This window comes from Oryzias latipes, chromosome 15, assembly GCF_002234675.1.
Source record: "Oryzias latipes chromosome 15, ASM223467v1".
Taxonomy (NCBI): domain Eukaryota; kingdom Metazoa; phylum Chordata; class Actinopteri; order Beloniformes; family Adrianichthyidae; genus Oryzias; species Oryzias latipes.
The window spans coordinates 29071478-29094834 of NC_019873.2; the positions used below are offsets into that span (position 1 = coordinate 29071478).

Sequence of the window (23357 nt, forward strand, 5' to 3'; positions counted from 1 at the left end):
TTAAAATGTTAATTTGAAAAATTCCCAGTGATTTGGGGCACCTGCTCTTGTTTTCTTCGACATAAACGGTGCAGGTGGATTATGCTTCCATCTGTGCTGATTTAGGACTCAGCCTCCAGCTGTTCCTGCTGGGATCAGATGGCCTGCCTCCATGACTGGAAGTTTGGAAGAGAAAAAAGTGCTGGGACCGACACGACCCAAGGTCACCGTGATGAACCTGCTGTTGGATGGATTTGATTTGTAATACAGAGAAAAGCAGAAGCCCGTAAGAAGCTTTCTGCTGGGTTCATCTCTGTCCCTCTGAGCAGGAAGGCTCTGATAGAGGCTTCATTCATTCTCCTGGATCTGCCCTCCATGCTTGTTGGAGGAGATCGATGCAGCTCAGAGCTCCACAGCTTCTTCACTTCATACGGAAGACCTGATTAGAAGATGAAGCTCTTGCAAACAATCTGTCTTCATGAGAAGCAAGTCGCTCCTCTCCTCTCTGGTCAGGAGTTTCACAAACATGAAGAAATCTTTACGAAAAATGTCTGAAAAGACAGCTCAATTATTAGAAACACCTGGATTAACTTCAAATTATACTGAAAAAACAAATTTTCTCGTTTGTGCTGGGTCTATATTGGAACAAGAAGAGAACGCTGAGAATTAGGGCTGTTTAAAGGCGAAACAATATGTCCTAAAACTGTAACAGAGACGATAAATCATACAACTTTCACATGAACACAATTGCACTAAATCCATTTTATCAGAACGTGAAGCACAATAACTGTCTCCTGTACAAGTTGCGTTTGCCAAAGCAAATTCCAAGCGCTTTTATTTGGACAAATTATCACATATTTTTTCATTACTCGATGTTGAATTTCCACAACAAATAATTTCTCAGTAGTTAAAAAAAGCCTAAATATGCTTTAACCAATAAGGTTATTGAAGTATTTTAAGAACATAAGTCTCTAACTTTAATGTACTTTATACATTTAGGAAACGGCTGCTGGATACGATTTCCGAGTTGTATCACTGAGCCGTGGAACAATACGGTGGCCCTGAAGGGGCAAAAACATTTCAAATGAAAAAGGCAAACAAATAATTAAAACAACACATTACAAAACAGCATTTCAGAAACCAGCATTTAATTCTAATAAACCAAAACATAAAATAAGAAAGCAGGAAAGGCAGGGATTATGGGATGTCGCGTAATGGATGTAAACATTTGTTCAAGCGGAAGTTATTAACATGGAAATATCTTCAGACAGGAGAAATTTCTTTAGTCATCTGTTGATCTGTTTTCAAAGCGCTCCCAGTGGTCTTTGAATTCTGATACTGTTTTTACAAAAACCTGTGTCGTTTCGTTGGATATCGTTTCTGCAGAGCAGCAGAAGTTCATAGGAATTACAATCTACAACAACCCTTGTGGGCCCCCCTTCTCTCTGGGGTGCCCCCCTCCTGGGCGGGGGCGGCTGGCCCCTGTCTTGCACCTTTCTGGACCATCTGTGGCCCTGGTGGGTGGCTGCCTGGAGCGCGGAGCGGGTCTCCCTTGGGGGGTCCTGGCTCGTACCTGGGGTTGGGGCGGGGGGATGCTCGGACCCCTGGGTGGTGATGGGGTGCTCGTCTGGGGCTGTGGGCACCCCTCTCGGATGGGGCCCGGCGTTGGGCCCTCCTGGCGCTGCGGGGGGGCTGCTCTCCTGGTTGGGCTGGGGCGGTGTTCTCTTTCCCCCCATGCCTCCCTGCTCTCTGGCTCTGGGGGCCTCGTGGCGGCCCTGCTGGCCCTGGCCTGGGTGGCGGGCTTGGGCGCCCGGGGGGCCGCCAACGCCTGCTGCCGCATTGCGTTGGGGGCCTCTGGCTGCCACGGCTGCTGCGGCGGGGGTCTGGGTGTGGGGGTGGCTGGTTGCTCCCCCTCCTTCTTTCCACATTCCATCATCCATTTTAGAAGAACATAAACACTAGTTGGCTGGTAGGCATAAGTATGCATGTGTGAACACTATCTGTATTATGTACGTGTTGACATGTGGACATTTATGCAGCTAACAGGTGTGTTTATAACATTTGAGTGTGTGTGTGTGGACAGGCCCCACCCCTTTGAGATTTGTGCGCTATCTGTACCTTACCGTAATGATAAACATCCAGTAGAGAAAAAAAAAAAAAAAGTTCATAGGAATTCACCTCTGAGTTGTTGAAGTGGAATACGCCTGTCCTCCTCCTGTTCACACGCTCCGCCGCTAGCTTAGAGCCCCACTCACCCCCAACCTAACATTAGCTGTGCAACAAAAGTGGTACAGGTTAGATCTGTTTGTCTGTAAATGGATGCATCAGAATGGAGCGGAGCTGGGAGCTCGTGGCCCCGCCCAGCGTACGTCACAAATACGATCTTTTTCAAACAGGGATGCTTTCGTCAGCTCCTGATTCACAACGATTTGAATAAAGAAATACTCAGAAATGCAGTTTTAGTCTTAATTTTCTTTTTGTATGTCGTCCATTATCAGAAATGCAGCAAGAACATGTTAAAAACACCAGTGGGTTTTTAAGCTTCAGGCCACTGCCAGCAGTGTGGGGATCATGGATCAATCAACTCTCCACCACATTTCAGGCTAAACATCCTTCTGTTGTCCCTCAAACATCATCATCCAATCAGTGGTGTTCCTTAATACCTAACTTTTCCAGTTTATAATTTTGTTTCATTTTTTAACGTTTGGTTTTGATTTCTGGAAGATTCTTTTTTAACATTTTGGTTTCTGTAAATTTTGCTTTGATTTTTAAAAGATAATGTTGTTTTTTAAACATTTGCTCTGCTTGCTTAACCCTTGTGCTGTCCTAGGCACTTTGACATTGGGAGTTGGGTCATCTAGACCCACTAGACAGTGCTCTGAAACCTTTTTCTTCAATGATTTGTGATCTTCACTGGTGTCCATGGATTACATGAAATCTTTCCACCTTTATCCACCTTTGTCATGGTAGGGAGAACACCCTACCATGGGGGGGGGTCATCTAAGATAGCACAAGGGTTACTCGTTGTTGGGATCTTTAATTTGTGTTTCTGAGTGATTTGTTGTAGTGATTTGTACTTCAGGGCCACCGTAGTGTAACAACAACTCAACTCAACTCAACTTTATTTATATAGCACTTTCATACAACAGTAGTTGAGACAAAGTGCTGAACACAACAGTAAAAAACATTAAAACATGTTACAGGGGGGAAAACACAGAGGGAGATAAAACTATAGAAAAACAGTAAACAGTTAGAAAAACAGTGGTCTTCATATTGGGTTAAAAGCCAGAGCATAAAAATGGGTTTTTAAACGGGTTTTAAAAATGGTCAGTGAAGGGGCTTCTCTAATGGCCAGCGGCAAAGTATTCCACAGCTTTGGAGCGGCTACAGCAAAAGCTCTGTCCCCTCTGAGCTTCCGTCTGGACCTCGGTACCTCTAAAAGCATCTGATCAGCTGATCTGAGGCACCGTGCCGGCGAATAGGGAGTGAGAAGCTCAGAGAGGTACAGCGGGGCAAGACCGTGTAAAGATTTAAAAACAAGCAGAAGAATCTTAAAATGAATTCTAAAATGCACAGGCAGCCAGTGAAGCGATGCTAGGATCGGTGTGATGTGGTCTCTTTTGCGTGCTCCAACCATAAGACGAGCAGCTGCATTTTGAACACGTTGGAGACGCAAGAGAGACGACTGGCTGAGTCCAAGATAAAGAGAGTTGCAGTAATCCAGCCGGGACGTGATGAAAGCATGGATTACTGTTTCAAAGTGTGCAGGTGTTAAAAAAGGTTTTACCTTAGCAAGTTGGCGAAGGCTTAAAAAGCTTAACTTCACTACAGAGCTTATCTGTTGGTCCATCCTAAAATTACTGTCCAATTTAACACCCAAGTTAGAAACAGTTGATTTTAAGAAATCAGTCAGAGAGCCCAGATCAATCGGGGAGGGTCCACTAAAATCATTCGGTCCAAAAATTACAACTTCTGTTTTCTTTTCATTCAAACTCAAGAAACTTAGGGCCAACCAGTCCTTAATGTCATGGAGACATGACAGGAGCCGCGTCACAGAGAGATTATCCTTTTTTAGCGGCAGATAGATCTGACTGTCGTCAGCGTATAAATGAAAGGAAATGCCGTGTTTTCTTAGAATGGACCCTAAAGGTAACAGATATAAAGAAAACAGAAGAGGTCCCAAAACCGACCCTTGTGGGACCCCATAGGGAACCCGAGCTGTGGTGGATTCATAACCACCTAAACTGACACACATGGTTCTTTCCGCCAGGTAGGATTTGAACCAGTCCAGTGCAGTACCTTGAATCCCCACCAGGTTCTGGAGCCTAGAAATTAAAATGCTATGGTCTACGGTGTCGAATGCTGCAGTAAGGTCCAGCAGAACTAGAACAACATAATCTCCAGCATCACTGGCCAAGAGAATGTCGTTGCTGACTCTCAGCAGTGCTGACTCCGTACTGTGAAGGGGTCTAAACCCAGACTGGAAGACTTCAGGAATTTTATGTTGGTTTAAGAAATCCTCCAGCTGTGAATAGACCACTTTCTCCAAGAGTTTAGAGATATAGGGCATCTTGGAGATGGGTCTAAAATTGGCCAGTACAGCACTGTCCAGGCTGGGTTTTTTAAGTATCGGCTGAACCATTGCATGTTTAAAGGTGGAGGGGACGACACCAGCAGCAAGACTGCTGTTGATAATAGAGAGGACCGTCTGTGCAATGCTGGGGAGGACCTCCTTGAAAAACTTAGGAGGGATGGAGTCTAGGGGAGAACCTGATGGTTTGCTTTGACTGACTAATTCATTTAAAAATTGAAGAGACGCTGGCTCAAATTCTCTAAATACAGCTGGGCAGAGAACACAGGTCGAAGGGTCGGAGGAAGGTAAAGTAATGTCAGCCCTTATATTTGATACAACTGCCAGCCGAATGAACAAACATCCACGGTGAGATGGTTCTGGCAGGATCATGTGGGTGTGCTGCGCTGCAGTGTTCAGGGGTTGAAGTAGATCACAAGAGTAAGACGCTAAACTACATTTTTGCTCATAAATAATTAATTAAACATTGTTTCGACTGCATTTGATGGATACCATTATTGCCAAGTAAAATATTGTGATAATTGATTTTTTTTCCCTAAAGCCCTACTTAGAGCACCGAAACCTTGCAAGGTTTTCCTTTCCCAGAATGCATTTCTCATTGCATTTCTTTCCTTACCTCTAACATCCTTTGCTTTCAGTCCAGCTGTTTCCTGGAGGCATCTCCATTAAAGTCATCACTGTGATCTAAGCTCATGGGCCCGTCTGTTGCCTTCACTCCCATTGCATTTCTAGGTTTCTTTCTTTTCACTTAGCGTGATCTTAATTTACGTATTTTTCACGAACCCATTATGGTGGCGGCGTACCTGTGAGCTGCCCCGCCTGATCCGTTATTGATGCACATTAAGGAGCTCAGCTGCAGCCACCAGTTTAAGTGGAGAGCTGAAGGTCAACGGAAGAGCGATCAGATGTCTCCGTCTGCAGAGCATCCGGTGAAATCAGATCAGCTCTGCCATTAAATGTAATTCTCTTAACCTATATGTATGTTTTTTTTTATATTTATTCTGTGTCTTTGTAATCATTCATGCTGGTGCATCAAACCACTGCTTTGCTTTACTCCTAAAAAAAGACTTTTTCTGCTCAAATCTGTCATTGTTTTGCTAAATTTGGACATGTTATCAGGTAAACAAACATGTTTACTGTCATCCTGGTTAAATATTGGGTACAGTTTAGCAGAAACGGCTGGTTTCCCTCATGCATTTCTTAACATTTTGAACATTTTAAAGACCTTATGGTACCACTCCCTTAAAAGTTTGATATTTTCCTCATAAATCCAAAAGTGATCTTTGAAGCCTGCCTCCTCTTCCTCCTCCTCCTCCTCCTTCATCCCACCTTTTCCTAGAGCAGGAAGAGCACTTCCTGTTACCTGTTACACTGTGGTGCAATCTGGATGACCAATGGTGGATGGAGAGAAAGATTGTTTTGCAGCAGCTGAATCCGGTGCCTCCTCCCTCTTTTTTTGGTACCACCGGAGGGGGCTTGCTCCTCGCTGCATGCTGCAGACTCAGCACTTTCCCCTCGGTCTGCCTGTCTTTCTGTGTTATGTGTCTGAGCGAGAGAGCCGGCGTGCGCGCGCATGCCAGCGTCCCGGCAAACGCTTGAATAATTGATAAGCAGTGGAAGGAGTGAAAGCGGTGCCGGACGGGACGGTGTGTGGGAGTGTGTAGAGATGGGGGAGAGGAACACAGGGAGGGAGCAGCCTGGCTACGATGGGCTCTGTAACTACGCCCAAAAATTCACCTCCTGCTTCGGACTAGATGGTAAGATGGGGGAAAATATATTGAAGAGAGTCAGGTGTGGGGAAGGGTGGTCCATTTGGACTAATTAAGGATGATAGAGGACATATATTCTTTACGTGGGGGTGTTTTCGTCAGCAGTGTTGTTTTTGTGCATGTCTGTGTGGATCTGTGAGGGTGGAGGTAGTTGTGGGAAAGCCTCCACAGCCTGGAAGAGAGGTGGTGCCTCACTGCAGCAGAGTGCCATGTCCTCAGCTGCCTCCAGGTACATGTGGGTGAACTACTTCTCGCTTATCCTTCACCGTCTCTCTGGCTTCGGGAATGAAGGTGTTTTTGCACACAAGTCAAATGACAGAGAAGCTGAAGGAATGTTAAACTGTGGCGCCCCCTGAGACAGAGGTGAACGTCTAATCTGAGCCCTACACCTCCAGACCGAAGGAACATTTGTGCTTCGTCATTGTCTGATAAATGCTCTTGACGTAGAGAAATGTCTTCATATGATAAAAAAGTTTAAGCCTCATTTATCTTCTTACCTCCCACTTAGAGAAATTTCTGAGTACATATTTGCCCAATCAGGAGTTAATTTGGTTCTGAGTTCTAGAGAAACCAACCAAAAAGTTGTAAAACGGCTTTTCCTGCATCCGAATCAGATAAACAGAAGACCAAAAACGTGGAAGATGTCATTTTGTGGAGTTCCATCAACAGAAATCCCTTTTCTCTTCCAGGTTTTTTCAATGCTTCCTTCTTTTCTGACTTCCAAGTTGAATTTCTTGCACTGAGATGATGCTGTTGGGGGCATTTCAAAGGCGTTGTGCATTGTTCTCTGCTGAAATCACCTTGTTGGCTGTTGTCCTCTTCAAGGACTGGCATGCACCCAATCCTCTGTGTGCTCTCAGGACACCGTAGGTTCCTTTAGCGCTGCAGGGCGATCCAACGGACCTGAAGAGAACCAGAGAAGAAAATATTTTAGTTTTATTTTAGTAGAATGGATCTCTTGTTTCCGACCGTTTCAATCAAAGCGTTCGTCTCAAAGAAGGTAATGAAGGTGTACAGGAACCAGGTAGTAAGGTCCCCCAGTGTGGGAAAAGTTGATATAGACCAACCTAACCCCACCCAGAAGATAATCGGGCTCAACGTCAGCCCTAAGCTGCTTAAGGCACCAGGCTGGTTGAGCTGAAGACACTCATCGTGTAAGCTTCTTTCTCCACATCTTGCCCCGCTCCGCCTGCAGCCGGGGTCTCCGACAAATTGCTGAGTGGCATCTCCACCTTGAGGTGGACACTAACAAGTCATGAGGGGTCTTGAGGACGAATCCTAGCTTTCAGCCTGGGAGCATCTTGAGGGTTTGCTTTGGTTGAAGGAGGATCTTCTGGGAAATTACCCATGAAGGTCCTCTTGAGTTCCTGAGGACTTTGGCCGGACAGGATTTGGAGCGGTTCTGATCCCAACGCCAGTTGAGCCGTGGAAGAGTCGACGGACACCAAGGCACCATGCCCACCCTGCCCGGCCTCAACAGCCTGGGCAAGCTGTGCAGCTCCAACCGCAGCCAGAGCGTCAGCCGCAGGCACAGCGCCACCCGCAGCCACAGCGTCAGCCGCAGCCACAGCGCCAACCGCATCCGAGTTAAGCGCAAGAGCTCGGTCAAGCGGATGTCCATCATCGAGGACGGGCATGTGGCCGAGGTGCTTTACCTCATCCCTAAACAGTACATGGAGCTTCTCCCGTTCCTCAATCCCAATGACTATTACCTAAGTGAGAGGCTGAACGATGTTCCCTCAGGTAGGACTAGAAAGTGGACCATGTTCTTCTGCTTGAACCAGTTAGGCTATCAATCACAATCCAACTTTTTCTTATCAACTGCAAACTCGTGGTTTTGAATTTGCTTCTTTTTTCTTTGCATATTCTGCCTTTTATGTGTTTTTTTAATCAAAACAAAAAAACTGTCAGTTGGAGTTGATGACTTGCTGATGACGTTCTGAGAACTGGACCACAGCGGGCTTTCACCTCTGGAGGCCTCTCCTGCGAATGTGCGAGCCTTTCTGCTCAACCAACTCTTGCCAGAAAGAGTCAGGAGTTTCATTAGCAGCCTCTGTAAAGTTGTGTAATCTACAGCGAATTAGCAGCAGAGGGGCTTTGATCCAGATTAGGAAGTGGGCATGAGGACAAATTGAGATTTCCAGATTTTGCTCATTCTCTGACTGCATGCCAGGCGCGGTGATAACATCATCATTTCTTGGCACTACAAAGAAAAGAAAAAAAATCCCCAAAAAGGAGCAGCTTGTCCTATTTTGGATTTACATTTTGGTGTGGATAAAGAAGGAAGGAGTGGAAATGTCGCTTACAGGTCACAGCTAAACTCAGTCAGCAGCCTGACCTTGGCTGACCTTTGAAAGGGTCAATATTTTCATTTGGCCTGTTGTCAGAGAAATTACGTGTTCTTCCTCCTCTGGTTTCATTTCCACCTGACTGTGAATTGATGATCAATGTAGCTTCTGATTGGCTGAAACAGAAGGGATTTGAAAAGAACAAACTCAGAAAATCAAAGCTTTTTGTGGGTTGCAGTTTAAAATATCTTTCTTTTTTCTTTTCCAGTTGCTGAAACAGATTTTAAAAGGGATTTGACTTTTATTGAAAGATTTATCTGTTTTTTTTCTGCCAAGAAGTGGCCCAGCATTTATTTTTATTTAGCATTATTTATTTGCTGCAATGAAACAGCTTCTTAAAGTCCCACTCTGATCATCTTTCATCTATTTTCAAAGTGTTTCCAGTTGTCTTTTAATTAGAATTATGTCTTTTATTCAAAAAAACAAAAGAAGAACCTGTTGCTTTAGGACTTAGTTTTTTGCAGAGCGGCTCAAGTTCATTTGAAATTCTCCTCTGAGTTGTGGGCGGGACTGTTGGCATGGAGCAACCCCGCCCCCGTTCCCTTTCCTGTCGTTGACAGTTTGGAGCAGGGAGCTTGTGGCCCCGCCCAGCGAGTTTTCTACGTCACAATTAAGTCTTTGTCCAACTGCATTTTTTTGTCTGCTCCTGATTCACACCTATTAGAACAAAAAAATACGTACATATATATGCAATTTAGAGGCTAATTTTCTTAATACATGTCGTCCATCATCAGAGAAATGCAGCAATAGCTTGTTAAAAACACTATTTTCATGGGAGGGAAGCTTTAATGCCCACAAATATCAGTGAGGCATGATTGTCCACAGGTAAACAGCAGAAAGCTTCCATCCATGCATAACAGCATGGATGAAGATTATAAAACTGGAAATGGCGTTTATAACCCATGGCGGGGACATTAACAGGATTTTTCTGTCTTTGGTGCATTTAGATCTAAGGCATCATGGGAATTCAGGTTAACATGCTTCCTGGTCACAAAAGGAAGGCAGGACTTTTCCAAACGTGGTGTTTTCCCATTTACTTCCCAGCCTTTCTTCCATTATGCAAACGTCCTGTAGATAGAGAGGCGCCGCTTTGGGTTTTCAGCCTCCAGTGGATCCACGCTCTCTGCATGCAGAATGAGATGCTTACATCAGCGTTTATAGAGACGCCGCTGCTTTTCTCCATCTCCGGATGAATCCGTTTCTGTTTGATCCTCAAGTTTCTGTCACCGCTCTCTGAATTTTCCGTTGTGATAGTCAGTGCGGGAGTCGGAATTGGAGCGTTCTCAGACCTGCTGGGCCTCAGCTCCATCAGCACTTTCACATGTTTCTTCATCTTCCTAACAGATGGGACTCAGGTTTATTTAGCAAGCTTTTAATGACATAAGTGTGGGTTCATCTGCAGAGCTGCGAGCAAATGTACATTTCACAGGGTTATTGAGGTGACAGCACACAGGAGCTGGTGAGGAAACCGCGCTCAGTCATTAACACGCTGCCATGTTCTCTGTGTAATTGGATTTGAAAGGATCCACTCATACAAAGCTACAGGTAGAGATCCCTGTAAGTCTGATCTGCCGCCTCATGTGACCTCCTGTGATCTAAGAGATGCTGCCTTTTATTTTAAACTTCGTATTAGGGGAGGATTTAATAAAGAACTGCTTTTTTTTATCTATGCTTGTAGAAGAAGGAATGGATCCAAAGAGCAAAAATGTCCTAAAATCATTTCAAAATGTATCTTTTGACTGGATCTATGGGTTATTTTGATGTTATTAGAAAACCTGAATGCCTTAATAATAATGCAAATGTCTAAAAAAGACGATTATGTTTCATCTTTTTTAAAGAGACCTGATCATAACAAGGGAATTGATCCATCTAGAGAAGAACAGGGGAGCTCTTTTTTCTTTACAAACTGTCACTAAACCAAATATTTTTACTTGTTTTTTTTTAATATTGTTTGTTGTAAAAGTAATTTTCAAGCCTAATAATGTCTTTCAAAAACAAGGTTTGCCTCATGAAAGTTCACACCCAGGCAAATATTAAAAGTTAAAACGTTTTTTTATTGACTAAGATTTAAAATGAAGTAAACAAAAAATGTCATTTAAAGAAATAGGACTATTAATGTAGCAGGGAAAATCAATTTCATCCAGTTTTAGTCCAAATGTATCTGAAAACTGAAAAGATAAAAAGAAAGACCATCTTAATAGGAACAAATGCCTGAGCATTTTCAAAATAAAACAGGAAAGGAATTGACCAATTTCAGATTAATCCCAAAACCATAAAACTGTTAAACATCAGAATGGAGTAAAGTGAGCTTTGAAGATCCTGAATTAAATCAAATCCTCTGAATCGTGTTGCGGATTGTGAAAAGTGTCTTTGCTGTGTCACAAACAGCAGCAGCCGCCCGGATGCTGCATTGAGGAGGCGGCTGACAACAGAGGGAGGGAAAGGGGAGGGGGGAGGAGGAGGAGCAGAGGATGGGAGGCAGGCAGGCAGTCGGGAGGCAAACCCCATGCTGGAGCAGAGCTGAGCAGCGTCTCTCCCGCTTCGGCGTCTGGACTTTTTCCCGCGCTGACAGTCTGGGATCCAGCGGCTGAAGTGGTTTCTGGTGCAGCTTTTCTGGGATTCCAATGGTCATGGTCAAAGAAAAAGGTATTTTCTCCGTGCTTCTCTGGGTTTGGTTCTGCCAGTCATGCTGTTGGGCGTCCCAGCTGGTGTGTCCTGCTGGGTTCTTCACGTCTGGATTCCACCTCGTTGGATTTCATGTTGCCGGTTGCATCTTTGAGGCTTTGGCATCATTTGTCCCTTCAGCTGTCAGGCTGTTTAAGGAATCTGCTCTTTTATCTTATTGTTATTTATTGTGTGTGGTCGTGTGTGTGTGTTTTGCTGCTGGACTCCTGAATTTCTCCCCTGGGAGTTTCATAAAGTTTTCATCTCTCTGTCTTGTCTGGATGGACTAAGGACTCCATCCACATGTGCATCTTCAGCACATCAGGATCTGGGCTGAGCGGCTGAGTTAAAGGTGCAACGCCCTTTCAGCTCCTGCTTGGAGTATGCAAAATGATATCGGATCACAGCATGTGTTCGTGTGGGGGGAGCTTGAGGCCGGTCATCTCCTGACATGCCTGTTTGTTTTTTTTCTTTGGGGGGTGGGGGTATAAACAACCCATTTCTGGACGAAGGGAGAACCGAGAAATGGAGCACTGGTGTTGGGAGGCATACTGCGCATGGCTACAGACCTGCACTCTGTCTTTCTCCCTCCCTTTTTTCACTCTGTCTGCAGCCGTTGTCATGGCAACCTTCCGATAGGTGCACTCCATTGTTGTCAGCGGTGGCCCCATTCATGTCGCATGGTTGGGCTCCTTTTACAAGCGCCGTCGCCCAGCTGTGCGTGATGATTCAGGAGATGGAGGAGATGTTTAACGCCGCCCGCCATTTCCCGGGACACGCAGTCGTGAGGCTGACCATTGTCTGACGGCGTGACTCACTGCCAGCAGCAGCAGCTGCAGCAGCAGCAGCAGAAACCGACTGTACCCTTCACAGATTGTTTCAGGGGAAATGTTTGAACCAAAACACAGTTGATCTTCTAAAGTGTTTTCAGGACTGACAGCAAAGTTCTGCTGTTTTACGGGGTCATTCTCTGCCTGGTGCCCCACATGGAGGCTATTTTCTAAACATGCTCCTTTCACATTTTTTTGGATCAGTTGAAAGACGTTTTCACTGAAATCAGAGTTCAGGGTTGTTGTTTGTAGCTGACGGCGTGCTGGCGGTTGGAGGCGGCGTCCAGCTGACCACAGTGAAGCATCCCGTTGCCATGCGTGGCCCGGCAGCGTTGGCAGAAGTCCTGTAACTTCTGGCTGCCACGTGTTCTCATGGTCCCTCTGAAGGCTGGAACCACCCTGCCTGGTGACGGTTGAGGTTTATAGAGGGAGAAGTCCAATTTTCAAAGTTTTTCCTGCCAGAAGGACAGTTTGGACTCCAGAGAGCTCATTACTCAAGCCGCCGGAGGCCAGGTGGGTTCTGGGATGCAGAGCTGACCCAAAACTGTGGCATCAGAATAATGAATCAGTATCAAGTGACTGCAGAGCTGCTCTGCTTTTGTTCCAAATGTTTAAAAGTCCTCATGAAATGTTTTTTTCTGTGGCGTCTTTTAGGACATTCTCCTTTTGTCGTCTTGGCCCTGAATCCTCCTGGCTTGGTTCTGTCCGTCTCACGTCTCCTCCCTTTGCAGCTGCCTGCTGCATTCGCTGCAGACAACCGCAATGCTGCCTCGTCTTTGAGGGGGGGGGGCTGTCACAGACATCATCGTGCACCGCAGATCGGCCGTGCACGGCCTCTGACGGGCTAAACCAACATGCACACATCCTCCTGGCAAAAAGAGGAGGATGGGTTCACGTCCTGCAAACACGGAGCTGTTCTCTGTTCTGGTGAACAGAACCTCCTCGGTTCTGGTCATTGTGGTGATGAATGCTCAATCGCTCACACTAACCTCTGCTTTGTGGCGTTAAACCACTCAGATCAGGTCATTATTTAAAGCTCAGGTCTCTGAGGATTTGCTGGTGGAGGCAGATAGACCCCCCCCCCCCCCCCCCCCCTGTGTTTGAAGTGCTTTGTCTGCTGGCAGGGGCACAGTGTTGAGGAGGGTCCATACATATTCATGTTGGGGAGGGGTTAGGACAAGCTTGTTATGTCTGGGTGCTGATAATTGGGGTTTCGTGGTGGGCGTGTCCTCTGCTCTTTGATGTTGTTGCTCCAAACTCGCCGCCTCACTGCGTCTCCAGCTGAGATGCTGGAAACAGAGTCGCGAGAATGAACATTGAATATTTCATCATTTCATAAAGCTTTCATCTATTGCCCCCCCCCCCCCCCCCCCCCCCCCCAACCACAGCAGAGGAACGAAAGCCGTGAAGTTGGGAACTTCCTCCGTAGATCCGTCTAAACCCACAATCTACCGGGGGCACGTGTCCCAGAAAAACTCTGTCCTCAGGGGATTCAACATGACCCTTCTCACTCCCACCCCCCCGCCAGGATCGTCTGCAGCCTTTATATTTGGCTCTGCTTTAAAGGGTGGGGGGTGCTTGACTATATGGTTGGAGAGAAGAGCCCCCTTTGCTCACCGGGCCCGGCTTTGGGACGCTGTGCCGGGTATTGTCCCAGCGGAAAGCTCATTGTGTCGTCCTGTGGTGATGTGGCAGGACGCCTCGGTCTGCCTGCACAGCCAAGACGCTGGAATGTGAGCGGCGCCGGATCAGGAGTATGTTTTCTGTCACTCACTTATTTCTGTCAGAGGCTCAGACGGAGCAGAATGTTCTGGAAACCCGCTCACTGTCATAGGAACGGGACGATTCTGTGCTCAGGCAAACCCTTCCCTCCCAGACCGTAAATCTCAGTTCTCCGGTCCAAACATCTGCCTTTTCCAACGTCACCAGTGTTGACTTTTCCATGCAGGGCAAGCCCGCCCCCCTTCCCCAAATGTTAAAAATAGCCCAAACAGAGGTATGTATGGTCCCAGATGTGCTCAGCAGGATTCAAACAGCTGCCTCAATCCCAGTTATGTGAAAGGTCCCTAAATTTAGGAGTTATTTCCCCCTCAGCAAGTTTTTTTTTTTGGCGGGGGGGGGGTGGGGGGGTCAGAGATCTGAGAAGAAGGAAGTTCAGACGTTTAGCAGCAAAAATTGATTTTATTGGTTAGATGTTATCCAAAGGATCCTCGTTGATCTCACAGTACAGGAAACGTGGATCATGATAAATTACATTTGATCATTTCTAGTCACAACAGTAGAAACTTTAGTTTTACTTTGAACTTGAACTGAACCACCTTCACATGATTTCCAACAGTGGTGAAGCTGAGCGCAGAAGAATAGATTGAAGAACATCCAAACATCACTTTGTTTTTAGTTTATTAATGTTTAAGGAGACAGAGCTTCATCAGGGATTTTTATTTCCATCTTCTTCACAGCATTGGAGGTTTTCTCAGGAACGGTTGGGGAGCATTTCCTCAAACTTTATAAAATGATATTGTTCTGAAAGAGTATTTAATGTGAAGAAACGATGCACTTCATTACAATACGTGTTTGGTGCATATATTAGTGCTGAAATAGCAACACAGCATATTTATATACTGTACTTTTGGGACTTTTAAATCTCGTTTATGTGGTTTTCAGTCAAAGAAGTGATTTTACTCAGTAAAGGAGGTTAATTCTATAGGAAGAGAGCAAAAACTCCCCTAACAGCAGTTTCTATTGGTGTTACAACAAATACATCTTCTTGAGAAAAGAGGAAAGTTTTTCCCCAGAAATCGACAGCAAAACCAACTGAAACAAATCAGTTTTACTGCAAGATTAGATTTATGTTTTACATATCAAGTTTTGTTGCATAAAATGTTGGAATCTGCAAAAGCAAAGGAACCAGTTCTACGTCTCTTCTGAGAGTCGGCATCTCTGAGGAGTTTTATTAAATATGATTTGCTCCGAACTGGAAATGTTGGTGTTTGATTACAAACTGTGACCAACCACTGAGTTTGTGTTCGTGACGTTGACGTCTGACTGACTCGGTGCGTCGGTTGGGACGATTTTCTTCTTCTTCGTCTTCGTCTTCGTCCTGTAGGAGTCTTTGCACTTTTTGATAGAAAACGTTTCCATTTCTCTTTCAAGTTCATGACATTCAGCTTTGTGTGTGTGTGTGTTTTATTAATGAATTCCATGCCTGATTCAATTCAAAAGATTCATTTCTTTGCATAAAACCAGATCAGCATTTTTTTTTGCGTTATTTTAGCTCCATTTCCTTTAGATTTAGATTTAGATTCTAGAATCTATTCAATTTTTGTTTTTGTTTTGGTTCAAAGAAACAAAATCTTTTAATTATTTATCTAATTTCTGAATAGATGCCCTAAATATGCCCTAAATATAAATATAAAATATAATAAATGCTATTCTTATTGACATTTTTCCAATTAGTTTATTTCAAGTTTATTTCAAGCAATTTTCAGCAATAACAACACATTTTTATTGCTGAAAAGTGCTTGAACTAAACTAATCCATCAAAAAGAGAATCAAGGTCAGAAAGCGGGACACCTTCAATTTCATTTGTGCTGATTCAATTTCAAATGGAAAGTGTTAAAAAGAAAGCCAAAGAATAAGAAATGGGATCTTTGGAGTGTGTCTAGAACAGGTTTGTTGGAGAACGTGTTTCATTCCGGTGTGGAGACGTCCAGATGGTCTGAGTGTTTTTCATGAAGGTGCAAAGTCACACAAAAAGCTGCTGGTCCTCAGTGTCCCAGCGGTCCGGTTCACCCACAGATGCCTCATTGTCCTGGTGAGTGTAATCACATTAGGGAGACGGGTCCTCCCCACGTTACTCCCCTCACAACGACTCCTTCTGTCCCCCCGTCCTCCTAATAGCTTCCCTTCTGCTTCCTGTGTCTTTAATTATCTCATGACTGCTTTTAGCACATTTGCACTAAAACAAATGTTTGAAAGAATGACCCGTTCAGGCTGCAGAGAAGCTGTCACTGTTTTTTAATGAATTATTTATCTAAATGTTTGATTATTTGACTGCAGCCACAGCCTTTCTGGATGTTGGAGGAACATTACTGCTGTAAAAGTGGAGTCAGGCCAAGTCATCAATGATCTCCAGTAATGCCTTTCTTCAGCAGACTATTGATCGCTTACGCTGCTATTTCTGTTCTTCTGCTGGTGTCTTAATTTAGCCCTGCAGTCTAATGATTCTCTGCAAAGGAGAAGACATAAAGAGCCTCTGATGTGTGCTGTCGCTGTGTGCGTGCCTTTCAAAACCAGGCTGAGGATGAGCGGGAACGCTTCCGAGGGCTTCAGACGCGTGTGTGCAGTGCTGCACTGCAGCAGCGCTCATGTACAGTAGCAGAAGATTATGCTGCATGTCAGAAAGCCCCCCCCAGCAGAGATGAAACCAGCTGATGAGAACCTCTGCCTCATATTATGCATGTCCTAACACATAGAAAAAGAGTTTTGCGGGGATGTTAGGAATAACAGCTGTAAAAGTAAATAAAAGGGAGGACTGCACAGCAGTTGATGAATCTGGGTAAAAAGCCACATGTTAGGATCCGAGCTAAAACCTCAGGCTAAATAAATGTTTGCTTCACTTCATTCTGGGAGACTCCTGACAAAAATGGGAATCAAAGATGTGACCGAAAACCAAAATGGCGAGGTACTGTCCTATTTTGGGTTTTCAGTCGCATAAAGGTTCATCATCACAGCTGTGTCAAGAATCAGATTGCTGATGCAATGCTTATGTTCTCATGTAAAAAAAATAGTGTTATTTATGTCCTTTGAATTCCCTGTTGGTCAGGGTTGAGTCCTTGTGTTTTTGTTGTTCTATTTTCTTTTTTAATGTTTCATGTCATAAATCCTGTCTTTCTTTGCTGCTCCTTTGTGTTCCTCAGCGAGTTTCACTGTCAGTGTCTCTGCTAAATGCAGCTAAAAAACCTCCATGGAGAATAGCTGATAAATGTCAAACCGGGGTTTCAGACTTTAATTCACCGACTGCACGCAGTGACTCTTTACATTTCAGTAAATGTAGACTTAAAAACAAGTTCTTCTTCTCTTTAGCTTTGCTAACCATAAAGCTGCAAAAGAGAAGCAGAAAACATAATTTCTGAAAAGCAGTCCTACTTCTTCATAAAGGAGCAGATTTGACCTTTGATTAAATAAAAAGAGCTGAACATTATTCCACTTAAAAACGTATCTTCACAGCCGTGCAGCATCATTGTACGGAGCCCCCCAGGTGCCAGTGGTTATAAAAAGAAATCTGATAAGCCGTGCGAACAGAATAATCAATTGTCCTTGTACCAGACTCTTAGCTTCGTGTCTGCGGGCAGGGGAGGGTGCTTTGTTACGGTGTGCGCTACGGAGGAGGCTTTGGACCGCAGTCCGACTCAGGTGAACCGTTTGCTCTCCTGCAAATGCTAACTGGAATTACATTATGCTACACTTTTTGTGTGGTCGATGTGAAACCAAAAATGCAATCCCCTCTCTACGTCATAGCTTTAGTTATGTCACAGAATAAGCGGTCTTTAAGTAGAAAATGAAAAAGCATTTTGGGGAATTGAGTTTTAATTTTATTTTTTAGTCATTTGATGCCGTTACATTGTAAAAAAGCATTTTTTGTTAATTGTCAAATTAGACATTTCTAATTGAATTTTGCTACACATTTACAAGAGGACTTCTTGAAAATGAAATATCAAATACCATTTTCTCTATCATCTTAATTAAGTGACTGAATGAGCGGTGTTGAAAAAGAAGAAGAAAAAGCGGTTTGGCGGATTGTTTTTCCCTTTCAATTTTGAGTCAACGAGCGCAGCTTCATTTTGAAAATGAAAAAGCATTTCTGGCATTGACTTTTGTTTTTAGTTATGCAACACAAATGCTTCCAGACTGCGCATGGCACAGTAGCCTGGGTATCGTGGGCACAGTTTATCAGATTCCTCTCTTTTTTTTTAACTACTGGCACCTGGGGGGCTCCGTATCATTGGCTGGAGTTTGACTCCATACAGTTATAGTACGTGATGTTATTTTTGCTTTAACTATGGAATCTGTAAGTTGTCAGATCTTCACCGAACACTATAATGTGTCAGTTTTCCTCTGTTTTGACTCCATGAGAGGACATTGGCCTCCAGAACGTGTGCCTCTGTACCTTCATGGTGTCTGAGTCCGTTCAGTTCAACACAAGGAGAAATGATGTGTGTTGTCATAAAAACAGGTATAATTCTCAAAGAGAGAAAAGTCAAACATATTATAATTAAAATGAGTTGTTCATACCGGTACTTTACTCTTTTAAACATGGAATGCAGCCTTGGGAGGCTCACACCTATAGGAGGAAGAAGGCCGATTGATGATTTTATTGATAGTTTTTTACTGCTTCATGACCAAACTCTGCTCCCTCAGCGATTCAACTCTCCACCCATCAGGATGGACTTTATGGAGCCGGTTTCTCGTCCAGCCTTGAACCCGAGGCGGCCCGCTCTTCCCCTGACAGACTTGTCCGTTCATCTTCTGCAGATCCTCACCGGACAAACGGATGCGTGGAAATGAAAAGAGGCTCTGCGGTTAATGATGTGCGCTGTGTGTTGCAGTGGCTCATGCGCAGGACACACACCATCACTCCAAAGAGAAACCGCTCATCCAGTGCCACAAGTGTGGGGAGCCATGCAAGGGGGAGGTGCTGCGGGTGCAGAACAAGCACTTCCATCTGAAGTGCTTCACCTGTAAAGGTACGGCAACTTTTACGCGTCAGAAAACAAGCCCTTCCTCTGTGAGGAGGATGGATGGTTTGAAAACATTTCAGCTCGCGTGTGAAACGATGGAGACAATGATCAAAGAAAAATAAGGGGGGCCACCTGTGTGTCCCGTACAGGTTTGATCATTCCCCCCCCAGACAGCCGTGTCCACCCGTAAGGACAGTTGGTACTGAGGCATAAAGTCTGTCCCAGAATTAACATTAAACGGCATCTGGATCTAATCATTCCATCTGTCTAGGACAATGCAACAATCATCTGATGAGGCAGTTCCTCTCTGATGTGAATGAGTTAGTCTGTTAATCTGGAGCATCATGTCAGGCTTGGTTCGGTCCGCCAGGAGCTCAGTATAACAATAGAAAAACTCTGAGATTATCGCCTAAATCTGTCCTTTTTAAGATCATGTCGGAGGAACAGCTTCCATATTTGTTCTGTTCTTCTTCATCCATCAGATAATCCTGCTGTCACACAATACCCCAATCAACAAAAGCAGACTTTAAAGCATTCGCCTGCTAGTCAATAGTAGAATACAAAACAAAGTTTGACATTTTGGAATGATCCTTTTTTTGAGGAGCTGCAGGAGGACAACAAGGATCTTCTCTTTAGTCACAGTGAATCAAATCGAAGGCATAAAATCTAGAATTGTAGAATTTGATTTTATGAAGTAATTAGGCCAGCCGGTTGGTTTCAGTCTGCTTTCTGTAAAAGTTTGAGTCCAACAAAAGTGGAGGAACTCAGCATCCAGAAGCCCTCTGAACCTCACTGAAGGTTTTCTTCGACTCCGTTAGCTCAAAAGCTAATCTCATCATCCCTGAGCCTTAATGCAATTAAAGCTGATTTTCCCAACCTCACTGGCTTCATTCATCTCCAGGGTTCAGCGCAGCTCATTGCGTAACAATGCTGTTATTTCAAACATCGGCGTGCTTTCTCATTTAGCCGTGGCATTTCCACAATGCTGCCCATTCCTCAGCAGAGGAATGACGGAGGAGAGGATTAAATGTATCAAAGAAATTCCTTAAATTTAAAAAAATATATATATTTTATTCTCTTTTTCACATGAATGAATACAAGGAAGAATGAGACCCTAAATCAAGAAGATTAAAACCATAAAACCTGCAGACCAGAACAGAGGGGTCTGCTTCTCGTTGTTGATGAATGGTTTTTTAAAGGTCGGAGGTCAAAGCACCAAATGAAGTCATTTCTTTTGGACCAGTGCCCCTCCACCCCCCGTTTGGAGACAAAGATCCATGTAGTCGACCTTCCTGTAGAGGTTTACTGGAGCTGACCTCCAATCATGACTTGACTAGACTGGTCTAGACTATTTCCTGGGTTTCAAAACATAGAATTCTTGTTGTGTGGAATATCTATCTTCAGACATCTGTGTCCTAACAGAGTCATGGAGGATCCAGCTTCTTCATGCTACATGACTTTAGCGTTAAATGTGTGTCCCTTGCACAGTGTGCGGCTGTGACCTCGCCCAGGGGGGCTTCTTCATGAAGAATGGGGAATATCTGTGCACACTGGACTACCAGCGAATGCATGGCACCCGCTGCAACGGCTGCGGGGATTTCGTGGAGGGGGAGGTGGTCACTGCTCTGGGAAAGACCTACCACCCGGCCTGCTTCGTCTGCACCATCTGCAAGTAAGAACTTTGACGGCGGGAGAAGAAAAAACACAGAGATGGATGGATGGATGGATGGATGGACAGATAGATATGCTTTTATTGACTTGTCCACAAGCACAAGTAGGTTGAATCGGACACTATTCCAGTGCAGAAAAAACAATATAACAAACATGTTTAAAAGCCTCTATAGGATATTTATAAGACATTTACAAGCATTCATAGATGTCTTAATGCCTTAGGTGTTAGTAAGACATTTGATTGCATTTTTAAACCCTTCATGAGACTTTTCTAAGCACTTATAAATGTATAAATCACAACAGGTGTTGGTTATGTGTTTAATTACATAATTTATTAATTCGATATAATGAAGATATTTCTTAGCATCTGTCAATGTCTTGCTAATGCCTCATAAGTGTTAATATGCTGCTTATAAAGACCTATATTTAGTATTTCTAGATGTTTTACAAACAAACTTTAATAAATAAAGTGATTAATGGAATTGAATGGTATAAAACTCTTCACCTATGACCTTTGGTCCTTCATGTTGAACTTTTCAAGATATTCCAGGATTTTTACCTCCATTGGGGAATCCTTGGTGCAGAAGCTCGCTGGTTCGATACCCGGCTCTGGAATTTTTCACAAAAATATATTTTTTGTTATTGAGCAGTTTTCACTTTGATCATTTCCTTATTTATGTATTTATTTATTTGTTTATTTATTTATTTGTTTATTTATTTTTTGCCAATTATGACCCTTTAAGTTTCATTTTTATTCAGCAATATAGCATTAAACCCTGCATTTTCTCCTGGAAATGCAGCTCCTTCTAGTTATTTTTCCATCACTTGTAAGTGATGGAAAAATACATGAATTATGTCTGCGTTAATTACTTATTGAGGGTTTTGCAGCGTTTTGCCTTAAATGACATAATTATATGAAACATTAACTGTGAGACATCATACAAAGCTACAAACATACTAAAGTTGGTGATTCTGTAAGAAACCCCAAAAAATACTGATGAATTTTTTCTTTTCCTTTGTGACAATAACACTCTAGGATTTCTCAAATGACATTTCACTGGAGGAAGGATTTTTAGACGACAAATAAAAAAATGGGGCATTTCTTGGTTCTAATTGCAGATCTAGTTAGCTTATTAAAAGCTAAAAAAACTGTTATTTTCTTAGAAGAGTTGTTTCGCTTTTTTCAGTTGATTTTTTTTAAATGATCAGAGCTACTTTAATAAAAACAGAGAAAAATCACAGATATATTTATATTTTTGCAGCTTTTCATCAGCCGTGTGCTGTCTGTCATTTCTGTAGTGACCAAACAGGCTACTCTGGCAGACTGTGTGGATGCAGATCTGCGTCATGTGACTCTGTCATCTCCAGAGCTGTCAGATGCCCCACAGTCCTCAACTAATGAACTCTCCCACCCATCATGGGGCAGCAAACTCATACTTTGTTGGTTGGTTATCTTCCAGACGTCCGTTCCCTGCAGGGGACAGGGTGACCTTCAATGGGAAAGACTGTCTGTGTCAGTTCTGCGTGGAGCCCATGTCTCCAGGACCCAAGGACATCCCGGGCTCCAGCAGTGAGTAGCGATTGGCTGCAGGGATTGTCCTTCACAGGATGTCACTATGGCGTCCAGGCTGGGAACTCAACCGATGAACTGAGACTCTGACTTTCTGAGATATTAACTTGAGAAACAAAGAGTCACTTATGTAGAAATATATAAACAGGTTTAAAAGATGTTTCCTCATTGAACCAGATGCTGTTCCTCAAATGATTGCCAATAGAAAAGTGAAGACATTTCAATTTTTCCCCAAAATTATTGACATAAACAAAATGTTTATAAAGGCATCAGTTTTAACCAAACGGATGTGGATTAACATAAACACAGTGAACCTGATGCACCCCTCACTTGTTTCACATCTCAGCTGTTCCATCCCTGTGCTGTTCCACCCCTCAGCTGTTCCACCCCTCAACTGTTCCACCCCTCAGGTGCTTACCCCTCAGCTGATCCACCCCTCAGCTGATCCACCCCTCAGCTGTTCCACCCCTCAGGTGCTTACCCCTCAGCTGTTCCACCCCTCAGCTGATCTACCTCTCAGCTGATCCACCCCTCAGCTGATCCACCCCTCAGCTGATCCACCCCTCAGCTGTTCCACCCCTCAGGTGCTTACCCCTCAGCTGTTCCACCCCTCAGCTGATCTACCTCTCAGCTGTTCCACCCCTCAGGTGCTTACCCCTCAGCTGTTCCACCCCCTCAGCTGATCTACCCCTCAGCTGATCCACCCCTCAGCTGATCCACCCCTCAGCTGATCCCCCCCTCAGCTGATCCACCCCTCAGCTGATCTACCCCTCAGCTGTTCTACCTACCCCTCAGCTGTTCTACCTACCCCTCAGCTGTTCTACCTACCCCTCAGCTGTTCCACCCCTCAGCTGATCTACCCCTCAGCTGTTCTACCCCTGTTTTGTGCATTTAAAATATACATTTAACACATTTTTACTATTTGTCAATCAGTTAAATTAAAGTCTCTGATGAGATTCTCAAATCTACAGGATCATGAAAAAGATGAAGATGCAAAAAGAGACTTTTGCATCTTAGGAAGCTCCCAGCTTGCATCATATTTCCTGAAGGATCAGCCTCCATGGTGGTGGAGGAGCATCATTCAGGGGGATCCTCCTCCTCTCCTCTCCTCTTCTGAAGCACAACCCTCCTTTGCCATTATCAATTTCTAAATTATTCATCTTCCTTTTTTTCTGGTGGAGGATGTGAAGAGCCT

The 23357-nt window shown here is 44.1% G+C and overlaps 1 protein-coding gene across 25 annotated transcripts in view; it reads left to right on the forward strand.

Annotated features, from left to right (window-relative positions):
* ablim1 (actin binding LIM protein 1) overlaps positions 1-23357 on the forward strand; it is a 39744-nt gene that overhangs the window by 520 nt on the left and 15867 nt on the right. For 6 of the 25 annotated variants that reach the window (XR_002874682.1, XR_002874684.1, XR_002874683.1 and 3 more), the window contains exons 1-4: positions 7493-8082; positions 18790-18927; positions 20410-20593; positions 22053-22162. Coding sequence is in view for 22 of the 25 variants with exons in the window: in XM_023963004.1 (XP_023818772.1) it covers positions 7794-8082; positions 18790-18927; positions 20410-20593; positions 22053-22162 (721 nt within the window). In the remaining 3 variants the exon portion in view is untranslated. Of the gene's footprint in view, positions 1-6144; positions 6328-7492; positions 8083-11157; positions 11334-18789; positions 18928-20409; positions 20594-22052; positions 22163-23357 lie in introns of those variants that run through there. The other 19 variants (XM_023962999.1, XM_023963001.1, XM_023963007.1 and 16 more) reach the window with 9 other exon arrangements.